General features: G+C 43.0%; 1 protein-coding gene across 6 annotated transcripts; it reads left to right on the top strand.

Moving 5' to 3' along the window:
• Positions 1-2: 2 nt before the first annotated feature.
• On the top strand, positions 3-27,799 carry ankhd1 (ankyrin repeat and KH domain containing 1). Of its 6 annotated transcripts, none has more exons than XM_027153371.2 (34): positions 3-444; positions 10,324-10,477; positions 12,997-13,153; positions 14,441-14,588; positions 14,800-14,947; positions 15,209-15,442; positions 15,563-15,657; positions 15,961-16,198; positions 16,364-16,555; positions 16,652-16,761; positions 16,876-16,963; positions 17,209-17,336; positions 17,512-17,655; positions 17,793-17,895; positions 18,012-18,887; positions 18,990-19,120; positions 19,337-19,448; positions 19,545-19,690; positions 19,834-19,976; positions 20,112-20,325; positions 20,755-20,930; positions 21,054-21,216; positions 21,323-21,418; positions 21,523-21,639; positions 21,804-21,966; positions 22,148-22,646; positions 22,983-23,138; positions 23,224-23,373; positions 23,509-25,163; positions 25,597-25,770; positions 25,866-26,120; positions 26,214-26,386; positions 26,902-27,066; positions 27,198-27,799. In XM_027153371.2, the coding sequence occupies exons 1-34, from the start codon at positions 169-171 to the stop codon at positions 27,255-27,257; spliced, it is 7,839 nt and encodes a 2,612-aa protein (XP_027009172.2). In that variant the 5' UTR covers positions 3-168; the 3' UTR covers positions 27,258-27,799. The 6 variants fall into 6 exon arrangements, with proteins under 6 accessions (XP_027009172.2, XP_027009168.2, XP_027009169.2 ...); XM_027153367.2 differs by having other exon boundaries at positions 14,426-14,588; positions 26,211-26,386; XM_027153368.2 differs by having other exon boundaries at positions 14,426-14,588; positions 18,987-19,120.
• The last annotated feature ends 177 nt before the right edge of the window (positions 27,800-27,976 follow it).

Here is a 27,976-nt window from a genome sequence, read left to right as displayed (position 1 = left end):
GTAGGTTGTTAGAAAGTTAATGGCTTGGGGGAAAGAGAATCTCTTCTCGCTTCAGGAGAGTTTTTGGGTTTTTCTGAAGTAAAACGGGAAAATTTTATAACAATATAACCCCAGAGAACGCGAGAGGATAACGTTAGCTTTACAAACATACATATTCTTTAAGAAAGTATGCAGGATGCAGTAGCCGGGACGGCAATGCTGACGGACGGCTTCGAGGACGAGATTGACTCGGTGACTCCGCGCTCCCCTGCGCTCGGGATGGGGGTTGGAGCTACACCAGGAGCCGGACTCGGAGGCCTCGGCTTGGGTGTCGGTGGCAAAAAAGTACGCTTGTTCGGCGAGCCGGGCGGCCCGGCAGCAGATAGACTCGATTTCAAACTCACCGCAGCCGCAGTGCTTTCCTCGGGGCCCGGATCCGGCAGCGACGAGGATGAAGTATCTGAGGTAAGCTATCATGTATTTAGCTAAACAAGTATGCTATTAGCTCCTGTAATTCTAGCTCGCTAGTTAGCTTAGCTTAGCTTAGCTAGCTAGCGTTACTAAACCAGGGTGACGGCAGACTGGATTCTTAAGCCATCAAATCCCTCAGTTGGTCTAATTATTATTTTCTGAACAATATGTAAAAGTGTGAGGCGTCACGTCTTGTTGTAAACAACGTTTTAATGCTATTCATACGTGTAACCCCGTCGTTGTGTACAATTTCAACGCTATTTCACGCAACCCACGTTGCCAGTTGCGTTTCCAAATAGCTCGGATTGTGGCAGTGCTAGCTAGCATGTTAGCATCGGGCTGCGACTGTCGAAGGCTGCGATTTGGGCCTAAAGACAGCAGCGGGCAACGCAGTCGCCTGCTTCTTAGTTTTCAATATTCCTGCTGTAATGCACATTCGTGAGTTTTGTCAGACAGCCGGCCTTATTTGTTGTCGTTATTTAGAACGTTAATGACAGAGTAACTTTCAGAAACGGTGCTCTGTTACATAGTGATGCAGAAACGTCGCTAGCTAGCTGCGTACCTCTTAAATATTAGCTTTTAAGACTAGTTCGGCTTATCGCTGGTTATCTGGTCAGCAACAGACGCTTGTTTTTTTCACCCTCTGATCTGGGCCAGACAAACCGTGTTTATAAAATCACACTCGGCTTGTTTAGCTGGTAAAACAGCGCTGACGTCCACCCATGGGTTTTTTCGGCCACAACAAACATCTGACACCGAATGTTGTGGAAAGAAGGCGCTCCATGTTGCAAGTCACCTTAGGATAATGTCAACACTGTGACTAGTTAGTTACCCGGAGGATTTGCTCATGTTTGCAGGATCTCATTTGCCTTCAGAGGCGCAAACCTTAGTCTAGTGTTTGAGAAAAACACGTTAGTCCTTAAGGTCTGACAGAAAACTAACTGCTCGTGTGTGTCGCTCTCTTCCTGCACACAAGTTTTTAGACGTGTATCACACTGCCTTCCGATTCCTGGTGGACGTAAAGGATCTGTCAAAAAATGTGATCTTGGGGTTCTTCATCATTTCCAAGACCCCTGTGGTCATCATGATCGTCTACTTTACAGTTAAAACAACTTTAAGCTTCCCCCCCACTTGGTTATTTCTTATGAAACCTTCATTTCAGGGAAGTAAACACAGTGGTGTTAGTAATGACTGTAGCCTTAAAAAAACGAATAACCGACTATCAGAATGTTAAAACGTGCTCCTCATGTTGTGTTGAAACATTTCTATTTAAAATGTGAAATAAGCTTTTTTTCCTTTTTTTTTTTTATAAAAATGTGATGCTCGTGGATGAATAAACTTTCAAGCTACTTTCTTTATAAATTTTCTCTGACATTACACACGTTTAACTAATTGTAACATGAACTATTCATAAGTTTATTGCTGTTTACTGCACCTATTTTCTGAATGAAAATGTTTAATTGCATTATATTTGAAAGTATATTCAATTCTGCTGCAGTATATTGCACAGGATATTTACACAGCGCTACACACCTGATGATTTTACCCCCGGTCTTTGGCTAGAGTACGGGGGTGTGTTTGTTGCCTGTTATATCGGTCAACAGGTACAAAAACCTCCGTCTCTTGGGGTGCTGGAATTCACTCTGGAATTCTTGGGAGGTGTAATGAAAAAAGAGGAATGTCGTCTAGCAGACATCAGCCTCAGGTGGATCCCGGATACCTGTTCAGAGCGCCCGGATCATCCCATTAAACATGTTTCATACTTGTGCTTTTTTAAAACTCGTCCAATCCTGGAACAAAATAAAAACAACCCAGAAAATAATTCAGTACACACTGTTTTAAGTACAGAGCTGACCTCATGAATAACATGTGAACAGTGAAAACATGAATAACATCTTTCAGCCGGGTTTTCTTCTTTGGATCGTACAATCTCCCCACACACACACACTTCAGTTCACATCATTTTCTTGTGTAGCTTAATTAAGATCAATATGTCTGTCTTAAACACAGCATTAGATATCAAACAATGTTGGCTATTGAAAATCTAACTGAAAATATTTTTATTGGATAATTATCAGGCATTATCATCAGTAGTATTGGAAATGGTGAAAATCTAAGTTTCATTGCAAACTTGCAGGTTTTGTCCATCCTAAATACAAGTGTAGAGTTTGTAAATATTTGCAGGAAAAAAGGAAAATACACCCATTTTCCACTCCAGTTTATTTTACTAAATGTGCCTTATTTGCATAAATATTTCCATATTTGCAGTCTTAATTTGATTCTTAATGTGAACTTTTGTACCTGCAAATGAAATTAGCTGTAAAAATTTAGCTCCACGGTGTTGCATCATACACAGTGTGTTCACTGGACATGTGGTTAGGTGGGAATCTTCTCGGGTTACCTGGATGATCACTTCTTACTCTTAACGGTGAGACAAGGTAATAGTCTTCCCACAGAAAGGTGCTTATGTCACTGGGTAGCTAAACTAGTTTGTTTGGCTTTATAACCAGTGTCCCACTGCTAGTTCCTCATCTGACGTGTTCAGCTGCCAGTCTCTCAACAGTGTGAATATATATAATAAAAAAACCCACTACTCTGTGAATAACGGTTTATGCTTTTATGCCTTTTGTGGAAATGAGAATAAACACAAGGTTGATAGATGGGTCTAATCTAAGGGTTCTGTCTTTAGCAGGAAGCAGCAGTTTTTTCCACAGGTGGCTGAAGGAACTGGTGCCACACTGAACTCATGACCTACATGAGCGGCGTTTATTCCTACTAAACTGCAGCACATGGCGATGCAAATGCTCTACACTTACGTTCACTGTTTTAGAAGGATGAAATCCAACTCTCAGGCTCTGTCTTCTCTTGTTAGACAGCTACATATTAATGTAGTGATGCATCCATGGTAATTTCTCAGACAGGGTTTTTTTTCTCCTATTAATAGCAAAATGAGTAATCTACTAGTATTGAACAAGAACGTTTTATTTAACTCTGTTTGTGTTTTCCTCTGTTTACCTAACGTGTAATGCACACTACAAGGCTCGTTCTGTATAGCATTACAAAGTTGATTTTAAATAAGAAAGGAAAAACACGATTGGCCGTGCTGTTATGAAAATAACACACGCTGGGATGTGATGCGGCAAAACGACCACGTACCACCACCTTACTTTTTTCTTCTGCAGTCTGGAGTGTGTTGTTCTGCTTAATTGATGAACAAAACTTTGTGTATGGTATCAGGGTTTGATGGATTTAATGTTGTGGAGCGTCCGATAGATAAATTATTGTTTTTACAAATGGTATAGATGTGAGAGTCATTCTCTCTCTCTCTCTCTCTCCTAAATATTTATCTCCTAAAATATTTCTCTCTCTCTAAATAATTATCTCCTAAAAGGTAAACATATCAGTGATCATATGGATTTAAATGTTTCTAATATCCATTTCTTATTAGTTTTAGATTACGTGAATATTGTTGTCCTAGTGTACGAGCTGTTAATGTAGAAACAATAACATGTTAGTATAAGCGCGTTAATATTAATCTATCATTCACATTACAGCCGAGCAACTTCTTTCCGAGTCTTGGGGGGGGGATCCCTCTGACACTAAGCGAATAACCTAGTTATGTTAGTTATTGTACATATAGTAGATTTGAATAAAAACGGGTTTGATTCAGGCAGAAAAGTGCTTCTGTACAGAAGGAATAAAGTTGGTTCTTCTTGGGTTTTTCTGGGTTCGCTTGCATCTGGTGGCAGATCGTCAAGAAAATATCGGTTAAGCGGTGCAACAGGAAAGTGTGCACCCTCTTCCTTTCCCTTTTTTTCATGTGCTGAGTTTAAGATGTTTTATCGTGTTACCTGAACCGCATTAATTTGCTGTAGTTCCTCCAAAATTCAGTAAAGATTGTTGTCTGTTTTGCTGAGATTGTTGTTAATTATTAATAGCTGGTAATTGTACACCAGTTCATGTGTGGGTTTTTTTTTTTTTTTTTTACGTAAATGAAAATAAATGATCATTGTATCTGTCATCTGTTGTTGTGTCAGACAAACAATGACTGCTATTATTTCTGCTGATTCAAAATGGTTTAAAGAAAAAAGATTTCTTTATTCAGAAAACTTAAAAATTTGGCTACATTCAGCATGTACCGATTCAGTAATAAAAGACTGTCTTGTAAATTCTAACAGGGAAACTGTGAAATATTGAACATTCACGTGTGTAAAGCTGTGCGAAGAACTGGTTCCTTGTTGCTTAGCCTGGCTGGAAATTTACCAGAGGGATGGGAGGCATGGGAAAGCAAGCAAATATTAGACCATCAGGCTGTTACAATGATTATTGTAGGTATTGTATTGTGTTTTGTAACATTGAACTTGTAAATTTTTTAAGGAAGTAAAACAAATTGACTGTTCAACCCCCCACCCCCACCCCACCCAAACACGAGGTACGTCAGGCAAATGCACATCGTGCTTGTTGGAATAAACAGATGCCCTCTAATCTTTGTACGAACCTTGAAAACCTGTTTAAGAAATATTAGTTGGTGACTCATTTCATTGGTTGTTCCAGATTTATACCTATTACATAAACTATACTACAGCTCTTAAAGCTTTAGTGTAAATTTAGCCAGAGGAGGAAAAATATACAGTAAAAACATGATGTTCCTGTGCTGCTGTGAGTCACCCCGAGAAGCCTGTAACTGTAATTCAGAGGCTGAGCTCTCGGGTTCGATTCAGCGGGAATCATCATCGCCCCTGATAGGAGTATAGCCAAAGAATCAGACACGAAACTTGTGATACAAAGGGTTTCCAGGATCGGTCGAAGATGATCGGATTCATTAAGTCTGTAAGGTTAATGGGATCATAATAAAGCAAGAAACAAGCTGTTAGCAAACTAACCACAGCTACTTATCATTTATGGTTGTAGTTCAGATTCTTATTTCCACAAAAAATGTCAGCGTGTATTGAAACATAACACCGAAACCGTTTTGGATGTAACTGCCAGTCTGACAATTTAGAAATAATCATTAATGCCGTATTTAATAGTTTTTAAAACTTGTATTTGTATGCCAAGAATTCCTGACGAGGAGGAAGTCGTGTTTCCTAACGGTCAGTGCACCATAGTCATATTAGATCTAGATTAGTGACCTGCTTTTATTTATTTTTTGCTTTTACACGTTGTGTACGGACAAATACGTTGGCCGAGGGTTGCGTATGGCCGAAAATGTATGTATAAAACTGTTTCATTCAATTGACAGAAATCCGACAGGGAAACCAGACAGGAACAAAAACCCGGAAGCGGGAACAAACCCTGGGTTTAGAAATCATCACTCACGCATAGATAGATAATTGTGGAAATGAAAAAGTTTCGAGAATCACATCGAAATATTTTTTGTCTGTCTCGTGTATGTAATTCTGTTGTAAAGCTCTGTCGAAGGAAAAATACAAATGCAAAATATGTGGCGTTTCTTTTACCTTGTAGAGTTGGATTTGATTTCAGAATGTATGTGAAAAATATTCGTCTACTGCTTTTTTTGGAGGGGTTTTTCAATTTCAAATCTGAGACTTGTAAGAGACAATTTATGCATTCATTTATTTTTATGGTAGAAACGCTAACGATTAAGTCACTTTCACCCTATACCTTCACTGGATATCTTTAGGGGGTATTCTCCGTACATCCTCTAAAAATCTCAGGCACCAGAACCAACACACTTTAGCTGTTTGTAATATGACTGGATCATGTGATCAGTCTGTCTGGATCTGAGTGGGAGAAACTGAAATGTGTTAAGCACACGCAGAAAGGTGCAACGTGTTTTGCATCTCCTTATGAACAGAAGCACAGTGTAGGATGTACCGTGTATCAGCATTTAGTATTTTCTTCATGCGATCTTAATTTTTAGTAGTGAGTTCTTTACAATTTTTCTGTCGTTACAAAGGTTTTCATTATTAATATTTATGCAGATTTATCATTTTTATTTTAAGTTGAGAAGAGCTAACACAATCTGAGACTTGCAGTTTCTGTTACTGTGCTCAGTAAATATCACACATTTGAGACGGTTCACATTCACAAAAACATGTAAATGTAAGTGCATTGTCTTTTTAACACGTGTGCACATTGTAGCTGCAAAACGCCGTTGTTATGACTCTGCTGTAGCTGAAATCACTTGTGTTTTTTCCCCCTCATGCTTGTCTGTAAAATAATGAAATTCTACACTAAAGCCAGGACGGTAAATTTATGAAGTTTTTAGCTGTAACTGAGATTATGTGCACGTCGTATGTGATGAACAGCAGTGGAGATTATTTTATCCTTGCACAGTAAAGTCTCCCCGATAAACAACACGCCGTTTCATATGCGTAACTTTGCCGTTCATGTCTTAGACTTTATCTGTTCAGCAGCGCCGACGAGGGAAACTAAGTGGCATCGAAGAAAGATGTTTAAAAAATACAACACGCTTTGTTTTTAATTTTTTTTTTCGTTTAAAGCTGAGACACGATGTCCGCTGCCAGACGTTTAAATCGCCCGGCTCGATAGATTTTGGCAAATCCACATACTTTTCCAGATACCTCAGCAGGAATGTTTGGCTTTACTTTTTCTGACATGTTTAACGTGCAAGTTGCGTTAAGGTCCTTCTCTAATGAATTCGTAGCGGACGCTGATTGAATGACTGCACTGTACTGTACAGAACAATGTGTCGCTTCTCTGAAGCTGAGCAACATAAACATAGAATCCAAGCGGATTTGTTCTCCCTTAAACCTAAACAGGGCCAGACTGTGGGAAAGTTTTTATTTTTTTTTTCTCCCCTCCTTCTCTTTGTTTTTCCAGTTGTTTTAGGGTGAAGGAAAAGGACAAGGAACCTAAGTTGTCTTTGCATGCAAGAGCTAGCACAAGATATACCGCAGTTGTATGTTTGCTAGTGTGTTTTGTTAGCTGATCTCACAATAACCGGAATAGTCTTGTCCTGTGTGTTAGCTAAGCCGGAGGAAAAACACCCCATCTTGCGTTCAGAGCGTTGACGAGGTAATAAGATTCCCTTGTTGGACATGAAGCCTCTCTCTTGTGACTCAGCCTCTCCCTTACTCTATCTCTATACGCGTTCTGTCTCTCCAGCTGCATCTTAGGCACTCCCTTGCATCTTTATTTGTATATATTTATTTATTTATTTGTTAATTTTTTTGGCAAAGATGCATATGTGTCCCAGAAGTAGCGACCACCATCTGAGCTGTACATGCTTTTAATTATTCTGTCTACAGATGGACTTTTTGCTGACCACACCCACCCTCACTGCCTTACTCACTTTTTTTTGTGGGTCAGCTCGTCTTGGCAATTCTGTGAAAATGTTTTTATGGAAAACCCCACCCGGTTAGCCTCTAATGCAGCAGTGATGCTTCAGCCTTGTTGCGTTTTGTTTTTGCTTGTTTGTTTGTTTACTTTTATTATTTTGAACGAAGAACGAAACCTTCTCATGTGGCCGACGAGACACGTGTACAAGACACGCACTTCCCCGTGCTTGTGGGGAAAAGACGCTGAATTATTTACACCTGGATGTCATATAACTGCACTCAGGATGGATATGGTCTTTTTTTGAGTTAAGCACAAAGAATGTACACAGAATGAATAAACACGGTTTGTACTCGTACGAACTGTCATGAATCGTTGTGATAGTAATACATGTGATTTTTTAAAAAAAATTTTCCCCTGATGAAACCCAGTTGATGCTATGCTGTCAGGCTTTTCTTTTTTTGGCTTTAAGAAAAATCTGTTTATTCAGTCATTCTGGCAAGTTTAAAATCATCCATGCTTTGCAGTATGAATTTAAACCCTACCTTAATCCACATTCTGGAGTTTTCTGTTTACTTTCGACTGATAGAAAGCCCATGACCTGAAATGCTAGAAAAATATTTGGCTTGTAGCCCAATATTACAAATTCAAGTCCTTGTGTGTTGTAAAACATCTCTTGGTGTTAGAAAGGGAATACTGAAGTGTTAAATTGGATCACATTACATTTAATGTCATTATAGGCTCCCATGCACACTGTTGTCAAAGTCACTAGTAATTATGTAGATTAGCTCTGCTATGTGCTCGAGCCACTGCTCCTCCCGTTCACAAGAGCCTCTGTGGGTCAGCAACACTCTCGCTCACACACACGTACACGCATGCTCATACACACACCCACATTTGCTTGAGTGCTGCATGTTGTGTGTTTACAGGACGTTGTGCCTTAGGGGTGGGGCGGCAGGTGCGCGGAGGTCAAGGACGTGGCTAGGGAAAGGGGAGAGAACAACCGGCTGATCGGCTCGTCTTAGTGCTTACTGTAATTCCACTGAGGCTCAGGGCCTAAATATTGCACGTTCCATCTCCAGGCAACACGCCTACAGGGCCGGACCTCGTGGCCCATGTGAACTTTGTCACCAGAGCCCTCTTGTGTTAATTAACTGGCTTCACTGGACAAGAACCCAGTGTAGTGGCTGGACATGCATTTTGTCATGCTGTCCTTAAAATGTGAAGTTTGGTCTCCGGTGATTTGGCATGACTTAATTCACAAAAGTTAAACAATGCCACCGGTTGATGGGACACATCTCCAATAACAGAACAACTTCATTTTCTGACAGTTCTTTACCACAAACAGCACAAGCGATAAACTTGTTAGGAACTTTATGAACTGTTTTTTTTTCTGTTGCTCAGGATGAAATCCTGAAATAGGGACCGTATGAGAGCCAAGTCTTAAAACGGTGCATTTGTGTTTGATGGTATTTAGGGACCGTCGTCTTTTCAAATTCTTTTTTATTACAAAAATCAAAAGGGTAAAAAAAGATGTAATCACTTAATTAAACTTTGTTTGCAGAAAGATATTTTTGGAGATATCCCAAAAATACACAGTCAGCATTTATAACAGTGGCATTATTAAGATGAACACGATCACGTGTTCAGGTCAAAGTACAGGTGAGCACGGGGTCAAGGGTGCCTCAGAGAGGCGTTATCATCCAGTCTCTCAAACCACACCCGGAGGTTGCGTAAGACCACGTCACATTTGTAGTGTAAACGTGAATGAGCAAGAAGGTGGGAATGTAGTAGTCTAGTGGTTAAGGTGTTGGACCACCAATCAGAAGTTTGAATCGATGGTCTACCAAGCTGCCACTACTGGGCCCCTGAGGTCGCTCTGGATAAGTCTGTCTGCCAAATATTGTAAAGTAAATCTTAATGCTTCTCACTGCATCCCATACAGCAATGAAGGACGAACTAATCACATGCATCTTCGCTAGGAAGGCACGTAAACGGTGTTCAGGAATCGCATTAACTGAATTTGTGACGCTTTAGACAAAAGCAGCTTCTCATAACTTCATCCATGGTCTCATCTCCCATAAGTTTTCTTAGCAGATCAGAACGATTAAAACTTTCAAAACAGCTCATTACGGTGCATTAGAGATGATTTGCGGGACATTTCTGCATGACAGTGAATGCAGTGGAAGACGGGCGTAATAAATATGTATGACAGTCTTTCTCCAGCAGAAAGGAAGTATGAAACACGATTGTAGGTGTCCGCTGGAGACGCATTCATAATGCCAGGTGTGAACAGTCATGGGTCTCGGCTGTCCGCTCGTGATTCGATCTCTCAGGATGAATGTTCTTACCAGATGTGAATAGGGCCGATGGTTGTTGTAGTATGATTGATAACCAGGCCAGATGGGAAATCTTTTTAAGAAATTGCATCTGGGCATAAAAAAGGGATGAGAACTGCTGGAACTGGGAACTGCAGTAATGTATATCCTTAACGAGAAAGCAGTAAGATTATAAGCTTGAGCAATTATATCGATTCATCTGTCATGATGTGCAAGTCTTGTGGATTAACTGGATGTTCACAATATGTTTCTGTAACTCTTTTCCCTACAGGTGGAGTCATTCATCTTAGACCAGGAGGATCTGGATAACCCAGTGCTAAAGACGGCGTCAGAGCTGCTCCTATCGACTGCAGCCGACGGAGCTGACCTCAGAACAGTAGATCCAGAGACACAAGCACGGCTGGAGGCGTTACTAGAAGCAGCAGGTATGTCCCGCTACACGCTCGCTCAGTCTCTATGCACAGCATCAGAGATGGTTCTCACCCGCCTGCATGCCTTTACTCACCTGTTTTCTGGATTTGTTTCAGAGTGAATTAATGTTGTGTTAAAGCTTTGGCTCAACAGCCATGTTAGCTAAGTGTGGCATATAGTGGCATCCTGTTAAATAGTTTCCTTTGTTTACAGTGCACATAAAAGTAAAGCAACTTTCCAGTAAAACGTGTACAACATCTGCTTGTGTGTATTAGGAGTTGACCTGTATGTTGGTGTTAGTGATGTGCGTCCTCCCATAGAATCACATTCTAGAGGTGATGGGAGATATATAATTACACAGCTCTACTGAAAGGCGTATTTTTAGCGCTTAACGTTTGCCAATTGTGTTTACGTTCAGACAGAAGCGTGTTGAGAATCTATAGGCGCAGCAGCGATTGGCTAGACGAGGCTCAGCGTGTTAGATCTGATGGGTGAAGCAGTACAGGCTAGCCCGGTCCTGTGAGTTGATGCTTAGTTCAGAGCAGCGCCAGGGGAGATTAAGAGGAACAATAATTTCAATACAGCAGCCTCGGCTCTGATCATGACTCAGCAGTGGCATTTAGTAAGCTTGCTGTGTGTGTGTACGATCGTGTGTGTGTGTGTGTGTGTGTGTGTGTGTGTGTGTGTGTGTGTGTGTGTGTGTGTGTGTGTGTGTGCGTGAGTGTGCATACACGTAATCCTCTGTGACCATGTAGAATTAGTGCACGCCTCACCCCTTCCCTCCACGTACCTTTCTTAGGTTTTCAGGCTGTATTCATGGCCGTCTACGAATGCTGCTATTGTGCTCCGTTTTCCGTGTTTGTGTGTGTTGGCAATATAGCGGTCAACTTGTTGTCCAACCTCAGTGTTAATAAGTTACACGGTATTTATGCAGGTTACACAGGTGTTTGTTCTTTCCACTTGGCAGACTTCCATTTGTACATAGACGGTGTTTTGCCTGTGTTTCTTGTAGACGTGTTAGACTTGTTGCTATCATGATTTAGGGAATATATTCAGTTTGTTTGTTTGATGATTTGAAGTGGGTTATGTCCATAGTAAGTGTTTTGAGAATCCAGGTCTATACATTATTCGATATTTTGTGACTTATGACCGATATGTCCCGATGCTTGTTAAATGTCTTGTTGTGGAAAAAAGAGAAATGGAGCAGATACAGTATTGTCTTCAAGTAGACAAAGATGTATCATATTTTAAAGAAGTGAAGAAAATCAGATTATGCTAACAAGTCGAGCAAGTCAGGACGCACTTTACGCAGCCCTCGTGCGGAATTTATTCCTTCATGACTCTTGGATGTTTTCATGTGACAAAAGTTCATTTTCAGACCCTGAAATGCTGAATCTGCGTCTTGTGTAGGTTTGAATCGCTTCTCTATTTTAGGCAGTCACAGTCTAGTTTTGCTTGTTATGCCGTCACGTACTTAAACATGTTTTTTGTTGTTTGTTGTTTTTTTGTATTTAAGAGTATTTAAAAAGTTTGTTTAAGAGACAAAGAGGGCCCAATAGACCCCACAACACTATTGCCTCTTTTCCACCGGAAAGAACCGGGTGCTGGTTCAGAGCTAGCGCTATTGCTGGTTCAAAGTTGGTTCCACTGGCGAACCTTCTAAGAACCGGTTTGCCTTTCCACCGGCTAGAGAGCCATCACAGCGCCGAGTGTGACGTCACGTGTATGAGTGTCACGTGACCCAGCATTGTTAGCGCAGCAGCGGCAAACACAACAACAATGGCGGATGTTGCTTTACTGTTAATGCTCATGGCTTTGTGAACCTACATTGGCATCCAAACGCGGCGAATAAAACGTGTACGTTCAGCTCCATGTAATCTGTGTAAACGGAGGTTGTAATCGATAAAGTACATAACGTTATTTTATCGTTAACACAGAAAAAAATTTAAAAGTAAAAGTGTATCAAACATTAGTATACTTAAGGTGCATTATCAAATTCGCTAACAGTAACCCCGCCCACAGCCCCTAACTCAAGCGGTTCTTAAGTCTAGACCAGCAACGTTTTGGTGCTACTTAAGAACCACTTTTCCTGGTTCGGAGCCGGTGCTTTTGCTATCGAAACAGAAAGAACTGGTTCTAAATTAGGCTCTGGCTCCGAACCAGCACTTGAACTGCCTCGGGGGAAAAGGGGCATAACAGGTTGCAGGTTGGTCTTTATTTGTGTACGGTAAAGCCTTACAGTTTAGTCTGTAGCTGTGTTCTCATGATGGACATGTGATTAAAATACTAGACGAATTTGAAATTAAGCCCACCAGTTTAAAGTTTTATAATAATCTTGTGTATTCCACTATGCTGCATGGTTTTAAACATGACTAACCAGTAGCGGTGTCTTCCTTTTTGTGTGTGTGTGTGTGTGTGTGTGTGTGTGTGTGTGTGTGTGTGTGTATGTATATGCGCTTGTGTGATGTGCACTAACTCTGGATGCCTTTGGCCTTGAATGCTGCGTGTTGCTGGTGTGCGGTTGATGCTGCAGGCATTGGTAAACTGTCCACTGCCGATGGCAAAGCCTTCGCAGATCCCGAGGTGCTGCGCCGCCTGACGTCATCAGTGAGCTGCGCGCTGGACGAAGCCGCCGCCGCCCTCACGCGCATGAGGGCTGAAAACACGCTCAACGCCAACCAGGCAGACAAGTAGGCATCTCCTCTAGTTTATATATTGCATGCTTTCAAGCATTTCTTTTTTTTCAGTACTTCAAGTATTTCATTCATTTTTATTACTCCCAAAGACTTAAAAGCGCAACAAGGAAATAAGCACAGAATCTTTTCTCTCTGAAATCAGTGTCATTGTATATCCAACATGAAATCCTTTTTAGGCCCCTTTTTTATTCAAAGTTGGAAAAGGTTTTGGAAGAGAAATTCTCATGAAGACCTTCAATAAATAACAATAAACAAGAAACAGCTGTTAAACCATTTATTTAAAATACGGTTCAATAGGTTTGCCTTTTTTTGTCAGCAACAGAGACGAGTGACAAAGGAATATTCAGCGTAAACCGCTCATAGGCTGCTAGAAATGCTGCTGTGTTTTTTGACTGAGATTTTGCAAGTTCCTGGAGCATTTCTGGAGCTACAAATACCATTCTTCCAAAACATAGTTTCTCATTCATGATGATGATGATGAATATGATGAATTAATATTTTATAGATATTTAGCTGGGTTGAGGCATTGACTGGTTACAGCTTTAGGATAGGGTTAAACCATATGCTGCTTAAAACATTGACCTGGAAGAAGTGTAGAGAAATGTTTTATCCAAACAGAGTTATGCGGCTGTAAACCAGCATCGACACTCACACAGGCCACGATACATTAAATATTACTTCACTACTTAAAATTAGTTTAGAATTGAAACTGATGCATTAGTTGATTGCGTTTAACACTGAATAAACAGTTCCGTTCTGAGAAAGAAAATACATCTTAAGGCTGATTTTATAATTGCTGTCACCTACACATACACGAGATGGAAACCTGACGGACAGAGAGGCTTTGGATATAGTGTATGTTCATGTACACCTGGTGAACGTAATTTATATTTGTACATATGTACAACGTTACTGTTGTTTACCTGGCTAGCATTTTACCATCAATACACACCATTATTGAGATGTCACCCGTTTGTTTTTCCCTTTAATTTGTCACTTGTCTGTATTTAGGATGTTTTAAAAGGTTTTCTAAAATAATAGACTTTCTAGATATGTCAGAATACCACCTTTTATTATATAACTTTCTCATGTTTATTCTAAACCAAAGTGTTATATAGTCAGCTATCAGCTATTCTCTGTACATTCAGTTATCTTGAAGCCTAGCATATTGTATTTGTAGTTCCTCTATAGTATAGTCATCTTCTTGGAGGGCCAGTCAGCGTAGCTAGCTTAGCTTTGCCTGCACAGTCGCGGTAATTGTAGCAGTTTGGTTATTTTTAGCCGTAGCCTGCCTGAGGCCTGCTCCGACGGAGACGTAAACGCGGTGAAGAAGCTGCTGGATGAGGGCCACAGCGTCAACGAACACACAGAGGAAGGAGAGAGCCTGCTCTGTCTGGCCTGCTCCGCTGGATACTATGAGCTCGCACAGGTAGGGGCTCAGAACCTCCTCCCTTATGCACACACACTGCACTTTTATGCTGCTTCTGACCAAATACACTCGTAAGCAATACTTCTGAGTCTGTTTTTCTTGTTAGGTGTCTTACTTTAGCAGTTCTATTCTAATGTTGTGTAATGCATGTGCGTGTGTTTAATCAGAGTCTCGAATAATATTTGGTGGTGGTTGTTTTTGTTAATTATAGGTTTTGCTGGCGATGCACGCTAACGTAGAGGACCGAGGCATCAAGGGAGACATCACGCCTCTCATGGCTGCTGCCAGCGGTGGATACGTAGACATCGTCAAACTGCTCTTAGTTCACGGAGCAGACGTCAACGCACAGTCCTCTTCAGGTACAACAAATTCTTTAAGTCTGAATTTACCCTAGTATTCGAGTCATTTTTCTGCAGTCACATTAATCAAGTCAGTCCTATTGGATTTAACCTCACACCTGGTTGAGCTCAGAATAAACCTTACAGTGGAAAGCAAGGATGTGTCATTAAAATGTATTAAAAAGGAAGAAATGTCACAAGCAATATGGGGCATTGTGAGTGATTTGAATGGCCATTAATTTCACATTTACTTAACGTTAGTGGCTTCCGGTTGGTTTGTAGGTAACACAGCACTGACGTACGCCTGTGCTGGTGGGTTCCTGGATGTCGTAAAAGTTCTTCTAAAGGAGGGAGCCAACATCGAAGATCACAACGAGAACGGCCACACGCCCCTAATGGAGGCAGCTAGCGCGGGCCATGTGGAGGTGGCACGTGTGCTCCTAGAATATGGTGCAGGGATCAACACACACTCCAACGAGTTTAAGGAAAGCGCTCTCACACTAGCCTGCTATAAAGGTACGTGTTGGAATAACCAGTGCACTGAGTTTATAGTAAATGTTATTTGGCTATTTTATAAAAAGTAAACATTTATACTGTGGAAAGGCACAGTGTATGAGTATTCTGGCTTTAATACAGGGCATTTGGACATGGTGCGGTTTCTCTTGGAGGCAGGAGCTGACCAGGAACACAAGACGGACGAGATGCACACGGCGCTCATGGAAGCCTGCATGGTGAGAACACTGCACTCTTTATTCTGCATATTCACACACAAACACGTTTGCCTAAATAAATACAAACATTCACAAAGAGAAAAATAGAAAAGTCAAAAAAAAAAAAAAAAATGCAATCATTATAAAATTTCTATTGGATCTGTTCCCCCCCCCCCTCCCATTTTTACTTAAGATACGTTGACCTTACTGAGAGTACATGAATTTTGAAATGCATGAAAATTGTATGCATGACAAAATACCTCTTTCTGTTCGTTCAGCCTTCAGTGTTGTAGCTCACAAGGTTTTCTTCTGTGCTCCATGCAGGATGGGCACGTAGAGGTGGCACGGTTGCTGTTAGACAGCGGTGCGCAGGTGAACATGCCGGCAGATTCGTTTGAGTCGCCGCTGACCCTAGCAGCTTGCGGTGGGCATGTGGAGCTGGCAGCACTGCTTATTGAGCGAGGGGCAAACCTGGAGGAGGTCAACGATGAGGGATACACTCCCCTTATGGAGGCTGCACGTGAGGGTCACGAGGAAATGGTGGCTTTGCTCCTGGCACAAGGTACACATCTCCAATATGTCACTATCCAGATTTTCTGATGATGGGTCTAAGCAAGTAATTTATCCTAGTAGAAAATTTTCTAGTCCAATTTTTTTAGTCCCATGACACCTGTTGCAATATTAGTATTTTAACATACAGTGCAACATACTCATGTGCTGTGATTAGGTGCAAACATCAACGCTCAGACAGAAGAGACACAGGAGACGGCGCTGACTCTGGCTTGCTGTGGGGGTTTCTTGGAGGTGGCGGACTTCCTCATCAAAGCTGGCGCAGACATCGAGCTCGGATGCTCCACTCCTCTCATGGAGGCTGCGCAGGAAGGACATCTAGAGCTGGTCAAGTACCTGCTGGCTGCTGGTGAGTCTCCTGTCTGAAATTATACCAATATATTATTATTAGCTGCCTTTGTTCAGGGATTTGTGGGTCTTAACTGCTGCTGACCTCTGTGTTTAGGAGCTAATGTCCATGCCACGACAGCCACTGGGGACACAGCGTTGACATACGCCTGTGAAAACGGACACACAGATGTAGCTGATGTGCTGCTTCAGACCGGAGCTGACCTTGTAATTGCCTTTCTTTTTTTTCTTTTTTTTTTTTTATTCCTATCCCAACTGTGTGCTTTGTTGTTAACTCTGCTAATGTTCCTTTATTTCTTCCTCCATTTTTTTTTAAAATAGGAACATGAGTCAGAGGGTGGAAGGACTCCACTGATGAAAGCAGCCAGAGCAGGGCATCTTTGCACGGTGCAGTTTCTAATCAGTAAAGGTACGGAGTCGGCTGCTCGTCGGCAAAGCAGAGAATATATTTAATGAAGCGTACTACATTATATCCTATCATCCAGTTAAATAGTCAGATTAGAGAAGCTAGCTGGGAACACCGATAATAATATGTGGGAATACAATTACGTTGCATTACGGTGTGTTCTCCTGATCTTCTTTTCACCTGTTCAACCTATAAAATTCTTAATGGGAAGACTAATCAAAGCATAATCTTGTATTCTGTGCCTGTAGGTGCTAATGTTAACAGAGCTACAGCCAATAATGATCACACAGTGGTGTCTCTCGCCTGTGCTGGAGGTCACCTGGCTGTGGTGGAACTGCTGCTGGCTCATGGTGCTGATCCCACTCACAGACTGAAAGTGAGTCCCTGAAGCCACTTTCCTAGCTGAGATAACTACAGAGAATTTTCATTTGTAATTTTAAAAAAGAAAAAAAAAAAATCCAGTAAGAGTAAAGTTCTATGTCCAAGTGCTTTCTTCATTGTGTAGCTGCTGTTGTATTTGTTTAATTTAGTCTTTTATCTGTCTCTCATAGGACGGCTCAACTATGCTGATAGAAGCTGCTAAGGGCGGTCACACCAATGTGGTGTCCTACTTGCTAGACTACCCAAACAACATTTTGTCAGTCCCAGCACCGGATTTATCTCAGCTCACACCCCCCTCCCATGACACATCTCAGGTTCGAAGATGCATCATGCTCCGTTTGAAATGCATGCCATCAGTTGCCATGATTTGCAGCCATGTGTTAATATCTGAAGAATGTATTAGGTTGCTTCAATGACAAACACCGGATTGTCTAACTTTTCCTCCATTCAGGCTCCTCGAGTCCCATTCCAAGCTCTGGCCATGGTGGTACCACCTCAGGAGCCAGACAGCGTGCCCTCCACCATTTCCACACCCCCACCTGTCACAACTAAAGGTTAGTCACCACCAAGAATATGTCAAAATGCCACTAAGGTCGCATTTTGTGCAGTCATAGTTTTTGTCCGAATGATTTTTTTTTTAATCTCGAGTCTACCGTGTTCTGTTTTTCAGGGATGTCAAAGCAAAGGCTGAGCACTCTGCAGAGCAATACTGTGGCCACAGGGGGGCTGGACGCTGACCTTCTCCCTCCATTCCACCCGTACCAGCCCCTCGAGTGCATTGTTGAGGAGACGGAAGGCAAGCTAAACGAGCTGGGCCAGCGAATTAGCGCTATCGAGAAGGCCCAACTGCATTCGCTAGAGCTGATCCAGGGCGAGCCGCTCACCAAAGACAAGATCGAAGAGCTGAAGAAGAGCCGTGAGGAGCAGGTCCAAAAGAAGAAGAAGATCCTGAAGGAGCTGCAGAAGGTCGAGCGGCAGCTGCAACTTAAGACGCAGCAGCAGCTCAACAAAGAATACATGGAGGGCAAGTTGAAGGAAGAGCCGGGCCAGACGGCAGGGGTGGAGGCACCCAGCACCCCCCTGCCACCACAGGCCACGCAGCTGGGCTCCAGTACAGGGTGCAATGATGACGACAAAGACCACCAGACGCTCCCTGATGATGAGGATGATGAGGAGGGTGAAGAGGATGATGAGGATGAGGATGACGGAGACTATGCTGAGCTCCCACAGGTCGACACCATCCTGCACCAAAAGGGAATACAACAGCCAGCACCACCGCCTCCACCTCAGCCCCTCAGCCTCCAAGGACCTCCTCCTCCACCGCTACAGTCCAGCTTCGTTCCCATTCAACCTATGAATGCACAGCAGTCCACAGACTTCGGTAGCACGGAGTACCCAGGCAGCAGCAGCTCGGACCTGCAGAGGGTAATGTTGGGCCAGCAGCTGTCTGGGCTCGGGCCCGGTCTCCTTGCACAGGCACCGGATGGCCTCATGGTGGCCACGCCTGCACAGACGCTCACAGACACTCTGGACGACATCATGGCAGGTAGGTTTACAGCAACGCTTTTCTTTATCTTTTTGGAACGATTATAGTGGTTGTAATTTTTGTAAGTAATGACACTCATGCTGTATTTCTTGTCTGCAGCAGTGAGCAGCAGAGTGCCTATGTTAAACACTACAACCTCACCCATACCTCAGCCCACAACACAGACGCCCATGAACACTGTCTCCCCATCCTCCATGCTCCCACTCTATCCATCTGTAGACATCGATGCACATGTAAGCCCTAGGTTAACTCTTGTTACCAAACACACAAGTTACTACTATGATTTAACTGGACATATTTAGTATTTGTTTAATTAGTTTTGCTCTTTTATAGATCATAGCACAGAATTTGGGCGAAAGAACAATTTGTAGCACTAAACTATGAGAATAATGCCAATAAATCGGACTCTACACAATACACAGGTTGAAGGTCATTTATTTGTTTTTCAGACGGAGAGCAATCATGACACGGCTCTGACTCTGGCCTGCGCAGGTGGCCATGAAGAGCTGGTGTCGGTACTCATTGCACGTGGCGCCAACATTGAGCACCGGGACAAAAAGGGTAAGGGCTTCTTGCTGACTCCCTAACATTTATCTTAAAAATAAAAAAAGAAGCAAATTCTAAACAGTTATTACATTCTTGCTTTCCTATCTACAGGGTTCACACCATTGATCCTGGCTGCCACAGCAGGTCACGTTGGCGTCGTTGAGATCCTCCTGGACAAAGGAGGAGACATTGAGGCGCAGTCTGAAAGGACCAAAGACACCCCTCTCTCCCTTGCATGCTCAGGCGGAAGACAAGAGGTGTTGAACCAACATCACTTCATAAGTGTAGATTCGTGTTCAACCATATTATACTGCCATTATAGACTGTCATATTAGACCTCTAGGTCACCAGAAATGTCCTTATTTCCATAAGTAACTTTTTTTTCTCTTCATGACTACAGGTCGTAGAACTGTTGCTTCTTCGTGGTGCAAACAAGGAGCACCGAAACGTGTCCGACTACACCCCACTCAGCCTGGCAGCCTCAGGAGGATATGTCAATATAATCAAAATTCTCCTCAATGCCGGAGCTGAGATCAATTCCAGGTCAGAAAAGTTTATCTGTCTGGAGTGACCACTTTTCTGTTCTTTGAGTTTTGACTTTGAAGAGAGACTGTGGAAAGTTAGAAAGTGATTTTCTCCAATCATATTTTTGTTCCTCTGTTGCCTTCTTTCTTTAAGGACGGGCAGCAAGCTGGGCATCTCTCCTTTAATGTTGGCAGCAATGAATGGCCATGTACCTGCAGTGAAGCTGCTGCTGGACATGGGCTCTGACATCAACGCTCAGATCGAAACCAATCGCAACACAGCACTGACACTGGCCTGCTTCCAGGGTCGAGCTGAGGTGGTCAGCCTGCTGCTGGACCGCAAGGCTAATGTGGAACATCGTGCCAAGGTCAGTTACTACTGACATCTTTAATGATGTTGCTGGGAAAAACATTCATTTTAGATTTGTGGTGCAAAGATATTTTAATACTGATATTTGCTACTTTACTTGACTTTTTGTATTTTTGTAAAGCTGTTTTAACTTCACAAGGCACTGGAATTATATTTACAGCATAAAACCTGAAACAAACCAACATAACACTTTCATTGTATAGGATTGAGTTGACAGTCGTGTATTTTTTGGTGTTCTGATGGTTCAGTATTTTTAATTGGCCTCAACGTTAGCAACATCTACTGATCAAGGTTAATCTAAGCACTTAAGAAATTTAACAGCAATGTCTGAGGGGTGCAATAATGCTTTACCTTCTACCCTAACTAACCCTACGGGCACTGTTTGGGCCGTTGTGCTTTGGGCTAATTTTTAACATCTCCGTCTCAGACGGGACTCACCCCTCTTATGGAAGCTGCATCTGGTGGTTATGCTGAGGTGGGCCGTGTGCTGCTAGATAAAGGTGCTGATGTCAATGCCCCTCCTGTCCCTTCTTCTCGTGACACTGCCCTCACTATCGCTGCAGACAAGGGCCACTACAAGTTTTGTGAGCTTCTCATTAACAGGTGAGTAGCAGAAATAACAGGGTTCTTTTTAAAAACCTAGGATTAAGATGTATTCCTGTTCTTATACTAATCAGTTTTAGGTGATCGTTTTGCTCTTTCTTTCTCTTGTGTTTCTTCTTGTAGAGTGGCTCACATTGATGTGCGTAATAAGAAGGGGAACACTCCTCTGTGGTTGGCTGCAAACGGGGGTCATTTTGATGTAGTGCAGCTGCTGGTGCAGGCGGGAGCCGATGTGGATGCAGCAGACAACCGCAAGATCACACCTCTCATGGCAGCATTCCGTAAGGTAGGCAGAACGCCTTGGGGATACTGATTCCACTGCAGTCAGTTGCATAAATGTCCGATTTTAAAATTCAGAACAGGAGTGATTCTGACTGTGTATATTTTTTTAGGGGCATGTGAAAGTGGTCCAGTATTTAGTGAAGGAGGTGAACCAGTTCCCCTCTGACATTGAATGCATGAGATACATCGCCACCATTGCAGATAAGGTATGGAATAATACGTTTTTGGAGTCAACAGATTTACAAGTTTATAGGCATGTAAGTTCAAATAAAGTTGTGATTTGTTTTACTGACTTTTGTCTGTAATCCAGGAGCTGCTGAAGAAGTGTCATCAGTGCATGGAAACCATCGTGAAAGCCAAAGACCAGCAGGCAGCTGAGGCTAACAAGAATGCCAGTATTCTGCTCAAGGAACTTGATCTTGAGAAGGTGTGTCTAAGATTTAGATATGAACTTTCTGTGATTTAGTAATTTGGTACAATATAGTTCTAATACATCATCATAAAAATGACACAATCCCCCTTTTATTTTATAGAAAACATTCAGGATAGGGTGAATCAATTCCATGTTTCCCTCTTTCTTTTCACCCATAGTCCCGCGAAGAAAGCAAAAAACAAGCTCTTGCAGCAAAAAGAGAGAAGCGTAAAGAGAAGCGCAAGAAGAAGAAGGAGGAACAAAAGAAAAAGCTTGAAGAGGAGGCAAAAGTGAAGGATACGTATTCTGAGACACAAGACCTGAAGGAGGACTCTGCTGAAGGTATGTTTAGTATTTATCTATCTATCTATCTATCTATCTATCTATCTATCTATCTATCTATCTATCTATCTATCTTTATTTATTTATTTATTGTTACCTTAATTGGTGGTGTTTTTTTTTTTTTTAATAATGTAAAATGGTCTCCAATTCACCTTGATAATTTCTTTGTTTACGTTTTCAGAGCCAGAGGTTCCCATTGAGCCCCCAAGCGCCACTACCACCACCACCATTGGCATCTCAGCCACGTCTACCACGTTCACCAATGCCTTTGGTAAAAAGCGGGCCAGCGTGGTTACGACGCCCAGCACCAACCGAAAGAATAAAAAGAACAAGACCAAGGACTCGCCCACTGAACCCATCATACTACAGGACCCTCAGGTGGCGCTAGCACAACAAAAGGCGGACAAAAACAAGATCCATGGTGAGCCACGGGGCGGCGGGGCACCTGGAGGCACCAGCGACTCTGACAACCTGGACAGCACAGACTGCAACAGTGAAAGCAGCAACGGCAGTAAAAGCCAGGACCTGGCTGACTTATCATCTTCATCCACCTCGTTTTCTTCCTCCGCTCCCACAGGGACCAGCCAGCCTCTACTAATGGCTGAGAAGAGACAGGCCATGTCGCATCCCACTTCTCGAGAAGAGAAGGTCACCGTGTCCATTTCCAGACCACAACAGAAGTAAGTTTTCACCAGCATAGGCAGAAATCTCTACTGCTTGTTGTGCAATTTGGCCTAACTGACTTGCTTTTTGGGCAAAAAGAGTCATGTATCACTGCAACAGCACATCATTGGGATGCATTTGGGATTCTAGAAAAGATGTGTTTTAGGTGTTTTTGAACTTTGTACTATACCATATTCTCTTTCTGATGATTTAATAGTTATTACAAGGGCAAATCCTCATTGACCTGAAGTGTGTAAAATATTGATCTATTGTTTTGACTTTTGTATGCACTATAACTGCAGTAGGTATGTATAATGTATCTATATTCCTTTTTCTATTTTTCTATTCTGCAGATCTCATGAGATTATTAGTGACTTGACTCCCAGTTCCTTGCCCACATCTTTCAAGACCATTTCACTGCCAGTCACGTCACCTAACAGCAAGATGAACCTCACCAGCCCTAAGAGGGGCCAAAAGAGAGAGGAGGGATGGAAGGAGGTTGTACGAAGGTAAGTGAAGTGACATAGAAAAGTCACAGCTGTTGTTGTGTGCTTTATATTAGAGTACATGCTCTCAAATTTGATGCGTTTGTAGGTCAAAGAAACTCTCGGTTCCAGCCTCTGTCGTATCTCGAATCATGGGCAGAGGTGGCTGCAATATCACAGCCATTCAAGATGTGACAGGTGCACACATAGATGTTGACAAACAGAAAGACAAAAATGGCGAGAGAATGATCACGATCAGGTGAAGGGCCTTCATATCTGTTTTAAATCAATTTCTTTTCTTTCTTTTTTTTTTTTTAATAACATGTATACATTTGCATGTCTATTGCATTAGTATTATACTTTCAATACCTTACACACTCAAACTGTTTTTCAGAGGTGGCACAGAGTCCACACGACATGCTGTCCAACTGATCAACGCGCTTATCCAGGACCCTGCCAAAGAGTTAGAGGACCTGATACCTCGCAACCATATTCGTCAGCCCGGCACCAACACCAAAATTGGTTCCACTTACACCACCTCCACAGGGGCTACCAGCACCACTGCGGCCAGTTCAAAAGGCCTGTCGTCAGTCGTGCCGTCCTCCAGTGTGTCCTTCCAGTCCTCTTCCAATTCAACCACTCAGCAGGCTAGCAAAATGGGCAAGAATATGGCACCTGGTGTTAGACCACAGTTTGTCTCTCTGCCACCATTGGCTTACACACACCCCCAGTTGGCCCTGCTCGCAGCGCAGACCATGCATCAGATTCGTCACCCACGTCTGCCAATGGCACAGTTTGGCGGCACTTTCTCTCCCTCACCCAACACGTGGGGCCCGTTCCCTGTGCGCCCTGTGAGCCCTGGCAGTGCTAACAGCTCACCTAAACACAGTGGCAGTGTTCCCCCACGCCCTTCCAGCTCTGCCCCTGCTGCCGCTGAGCACCTTGCCCCGGTATCAAGTGCTATCAATGCCCCTGGTTCCACTGCCTCTTCCACCAGCACTGCCACCTCCAAAACACCTACACCCACCTCTGTAAGGAAGCAGCTCTTCTCTTCTGAGCCCAAGCCTACAGCGGTGCCTGCTGTTGCCACAACTGCAAGCAGTACTCCTGCTGTGCAAGCCCCTCCTGCTCCACTCAGCTGTGCTTCAACGACTCCCACGACCCCTCCACCTATGCCTGCCCCCATCGCACCATCTACACAGCATACTCAAGCTCTGAAAACAGAATCCACTCCCGCTGGTACGCCTGCTAAAGAAAAGCCGGTGGTTGATCTGCCTGTTCCTGTTTCTACTGCCCCGTGTGAGGGCTCAAGCCCTTCTACCCCCCTGCACTTCCCTGCATCTCCTTCTGCACAGCCTGTATTGCCTGTACTGGCTGAGGTCAGACAACAGGTGCCCATGCCCTTCACCGCCAGCACAGAACCAAGTTCCTCGTCTGCAGTCCAACCAGGCGTCACCCTGCCCGTCTCTCGTCCTGTACCGCCCACCACGGTCAGCAGCACAATCGCAAACACCAGCAGCACCTTACCTCTCTACACCACACCTGCTGCAACTGGGGTGTCCACTCGCTTACAGCCCCCGACAACGTACTACCCCATGGGACCTGGCGCACCTATGCAGGAGCAGCAGTCTGTTTTCGTACCATCGGGTGCAACACAGGAGCCGCATAAGCAGCAACAGCAGCCTACCCAGCCTAGCTTAGCCACAGCTAGCATGCCACCCCATTCACTTCAGATATCCTCTACCATGGGCATGTTAAATGGGTCACAGGTGCACCTTCACAGTGGCAAAGCTCAACTACCGCCGAACTTTGGCCCTGCAGCTCTTTTCAATCACTTTTCAAGCATCTTCGACAACAACCAGGTGGGCAACAACCAGGTGTGGGGGGCCTGTCACCTTCCAACGCGCACTCCGCCAGAACAGCCCTACAGTGCCCCGCCTGCTTATATGGGAGGGATGGGGCAAATGGAGAACACCATGCCTCCACCTGATGGCTCCAAGGCCCCAGGATATCGTTGTACGTCCCAGCGAGTTGTCTCCAGCCCCATTGGTGAGATGATTAAAAACAGCTTAAATTCCTTTAAAAATCAGAAGTACATTTTTCTTTTTTTTATAGTAATGATAACTCACATTAGCCATAGTGCTACATGCATCCAGGGTCACAGTAAACTCTGCAAGCTACAGAGTGCACTGTATGTACAACAAAATAGGAATTTAAAAATGGCGCTAATAATACCTAAATACATATCTATACATTAGATACATGTAATGATTATTCAGATAGTATGTAAATAGTTAAATGTCCTTACAGTTTTTATTATGCTGTTATTCCGTTAATCTTACGATCAACTTTAGTTATATTCTATATCTAGCTATAAAACTTACCTGTGCTTTGTTTTATGCTTTTTCTCAACACTGTTCTGTTCTTGTTGAACTAAGCTCATGTCTTCTCTCCATATCTGTGTGGTCTCTTTGCTCTTTAGGCATGCACCCCATGGACCCCTCAGGCAATTCCATCTCTTCTTCCACCGCGCTCACCAGCTTTGCCACAAGCATGTCAGCGAGCCCTGTTTTTCTGCAGGGCCCAGCTCCTGTAGGAACGCCCTCTTTCAGCCGCCAGCACTTCTCCCCTCATCCTTGGAGCGCCTCCACATCCTGTATGCTGTAGAGCTCTCCCTCTATGTTGCTTTACTTCAAAGATCATATGCATGCAGATGTTTTTGACAAATACATTTTATTGTATGTTTCTTAGGTGAGTCTCCAGTGCCCTCCGTGTCATCTGGAGCATCTTCCCCTTTGTGCACGTCCACCGTGACACCTGCGCTGATCCAGGCCAAACCTAGTAGTTCCTGTCAGCAGGACCGCAAAGTGCCCCCGCCCATCGGGACAGAGCGCCTGGCTCGGATCCGGCAAACTGGCTCCGTCAACCATACCATGCTGCCCACCAGCTATACACCGCCGGTTGGACAGGGTGGTATCTGGTCTTTCGGTGTGGGCAGTGCCTCCGGTGAGTTAACTGAGCAAAAAATTTTGATCCCTTCAGCTTTGAGCCAGCCTATTGTACAAATAAATATTTAATCCCTTATCTTCTCTACAGAAGCAATGTCAGGCTGGTCTCAGCCCATGATGGGTGGACCTGTGATGCACCAGCAGCTGCAGGAGCAGTCAGCCTTTTCTCAGCACCAGGCTATGGAGAGAGATGACACGGGCATTGTGGCTCCATCTAACACATTTCACCAACCCATGCCCACTAACTTTATGGATTTTCCCAAGGTTTGAACACCTGTGATGTCCTCTCATTAAAAATGTTATTAAAATGCAATGTACTCGTCACTTGCATGACTCCTTTTTGTTTTTTTTAAATTATTGAAATTAGGTCATATTGTGCATGACCAATGTTACGTAATATAAAATAATATTTTTATAAAACAAAACAAACAAGCAAACAAATTTGTTTAGTGTCCATACCAGAAGAGGCAAAAAAAATTATCTTTATGGACTTTAGCTATATTTGCAGTGACATTTTTGTATTCCTTTTTTTTTCTGCCCTGCTTCTTACAGAGCAAAACTGAAAAAAAAAAAAAAAAAAGTTTTTCCTGTATTAAGTTTAATAAAAATCAATTAAGGGATAAATGTAAAAGACTAAGACATTTCAGACTTTATTAACCCTGAATTGCATCACATGCTTAAAAGGACCCGTGTAGCTGCTTCTTTGTTTAAACCCAGTTATAAACTTTTTATAATGGAATTCATGCTAAGCCCCAATCTCCCCCCCTCCTCATGACTAGGGGTTGCCAATGTCGATGTATGGTGGCACGATGATCCCTCCTCACCCACAGATGGCCGAGGCTCCTGGAGGCCCCATGTACAATGGGCTCCACACCACCGACCCTGCCTGGAACCCCATCTTAAAAGTCGTCCCCAGCTCGGCTGAGAATACAGATCCACAGCAGGTAAACTTACTGAGTAGACCTTCCAGGAATTAACAAGAGATCTGCAGCTGCACATTTAAGTACATTTACACTTATATTAATTAATGTTTCAATGTGAAGATACGTAATGATTGTCATCCTTGTTGTTTCAGGTGTGGCCTGGGACTTGGGCCCCGCATGTGGGAAATGTGCACCTGAATCATGTCAACTAAACACAAACCTAGACACTGAGAGGCATAGGAGCAGTAACAAGACATACACGTTAAAGAACAAGATAATTTCCTAATTACCAAAACGTTAACCTAGGCGTGTCCCCTTAAAAGTTAAACAGAGTTTCATGAAATTTGAGAGAGGGACACCTTTGATGTGCCTAACAAAAAAAAGAGAGAGCGAGAGAGAGAATCCAGTGTGGGCTTTAACGTGTTTACCACTGTCTATGAACAAATTGATTGCCTGTTCAACAGGATACATTTTGAGTAGTATAGCCATTTTGACATTTAAGCCCCACGTAAAAGCGTTCTTGGTCTGCAGGGCTCAGTAGGACAGTGCGCTATTTATACTCGGCCAAGAACTAGATGATTACACAACGAGAGAAATCAGACCTTTTAGAGTGGTAAATACATGTATAATTGTTTACATACTGAAAAAGGGTTAAAATGAGAGTAAATTTCATGTCGTATAGTGGCTCTACTTTATGTAGCCTGTATTAATGTGAAATATTTACCTTAATATTCAATAAAAAGTTGGAAATGTATACAGGTGGTGTCCTGCCTGTCATTTGCTGTGATAATCAGTGTATAGACAGACAGCATTTACCACAGTGATTATATTACTTGTAGAAAGAACAACTTTGTTGCTAAGGTGGTTCAATTTCACACTTTATGCAAATGGATGGATGGATCCTTAAAACCATAAACAACTTAAAACCATA

This window comes from Tachysurus fulvidraco, chromosome 21, assembly GCF_022655615.1.
Source record: "Tachysurus fulvidraco isolate hzauxx_2018 chromosome 21, HZAU_PFXX_2.0, whole genome shotgun sequence".
Taxonomy (NCBI): domain Eukaryota; kingdom Metazoa; phylum Chordata; class Actinopteri; order Siluriformes; family Bagridae; genus Tachysurus; species Tachysurus fulvidraco.
This window is presented reverse-complemented; position numbering and strand designations above follow the sequence as displayed.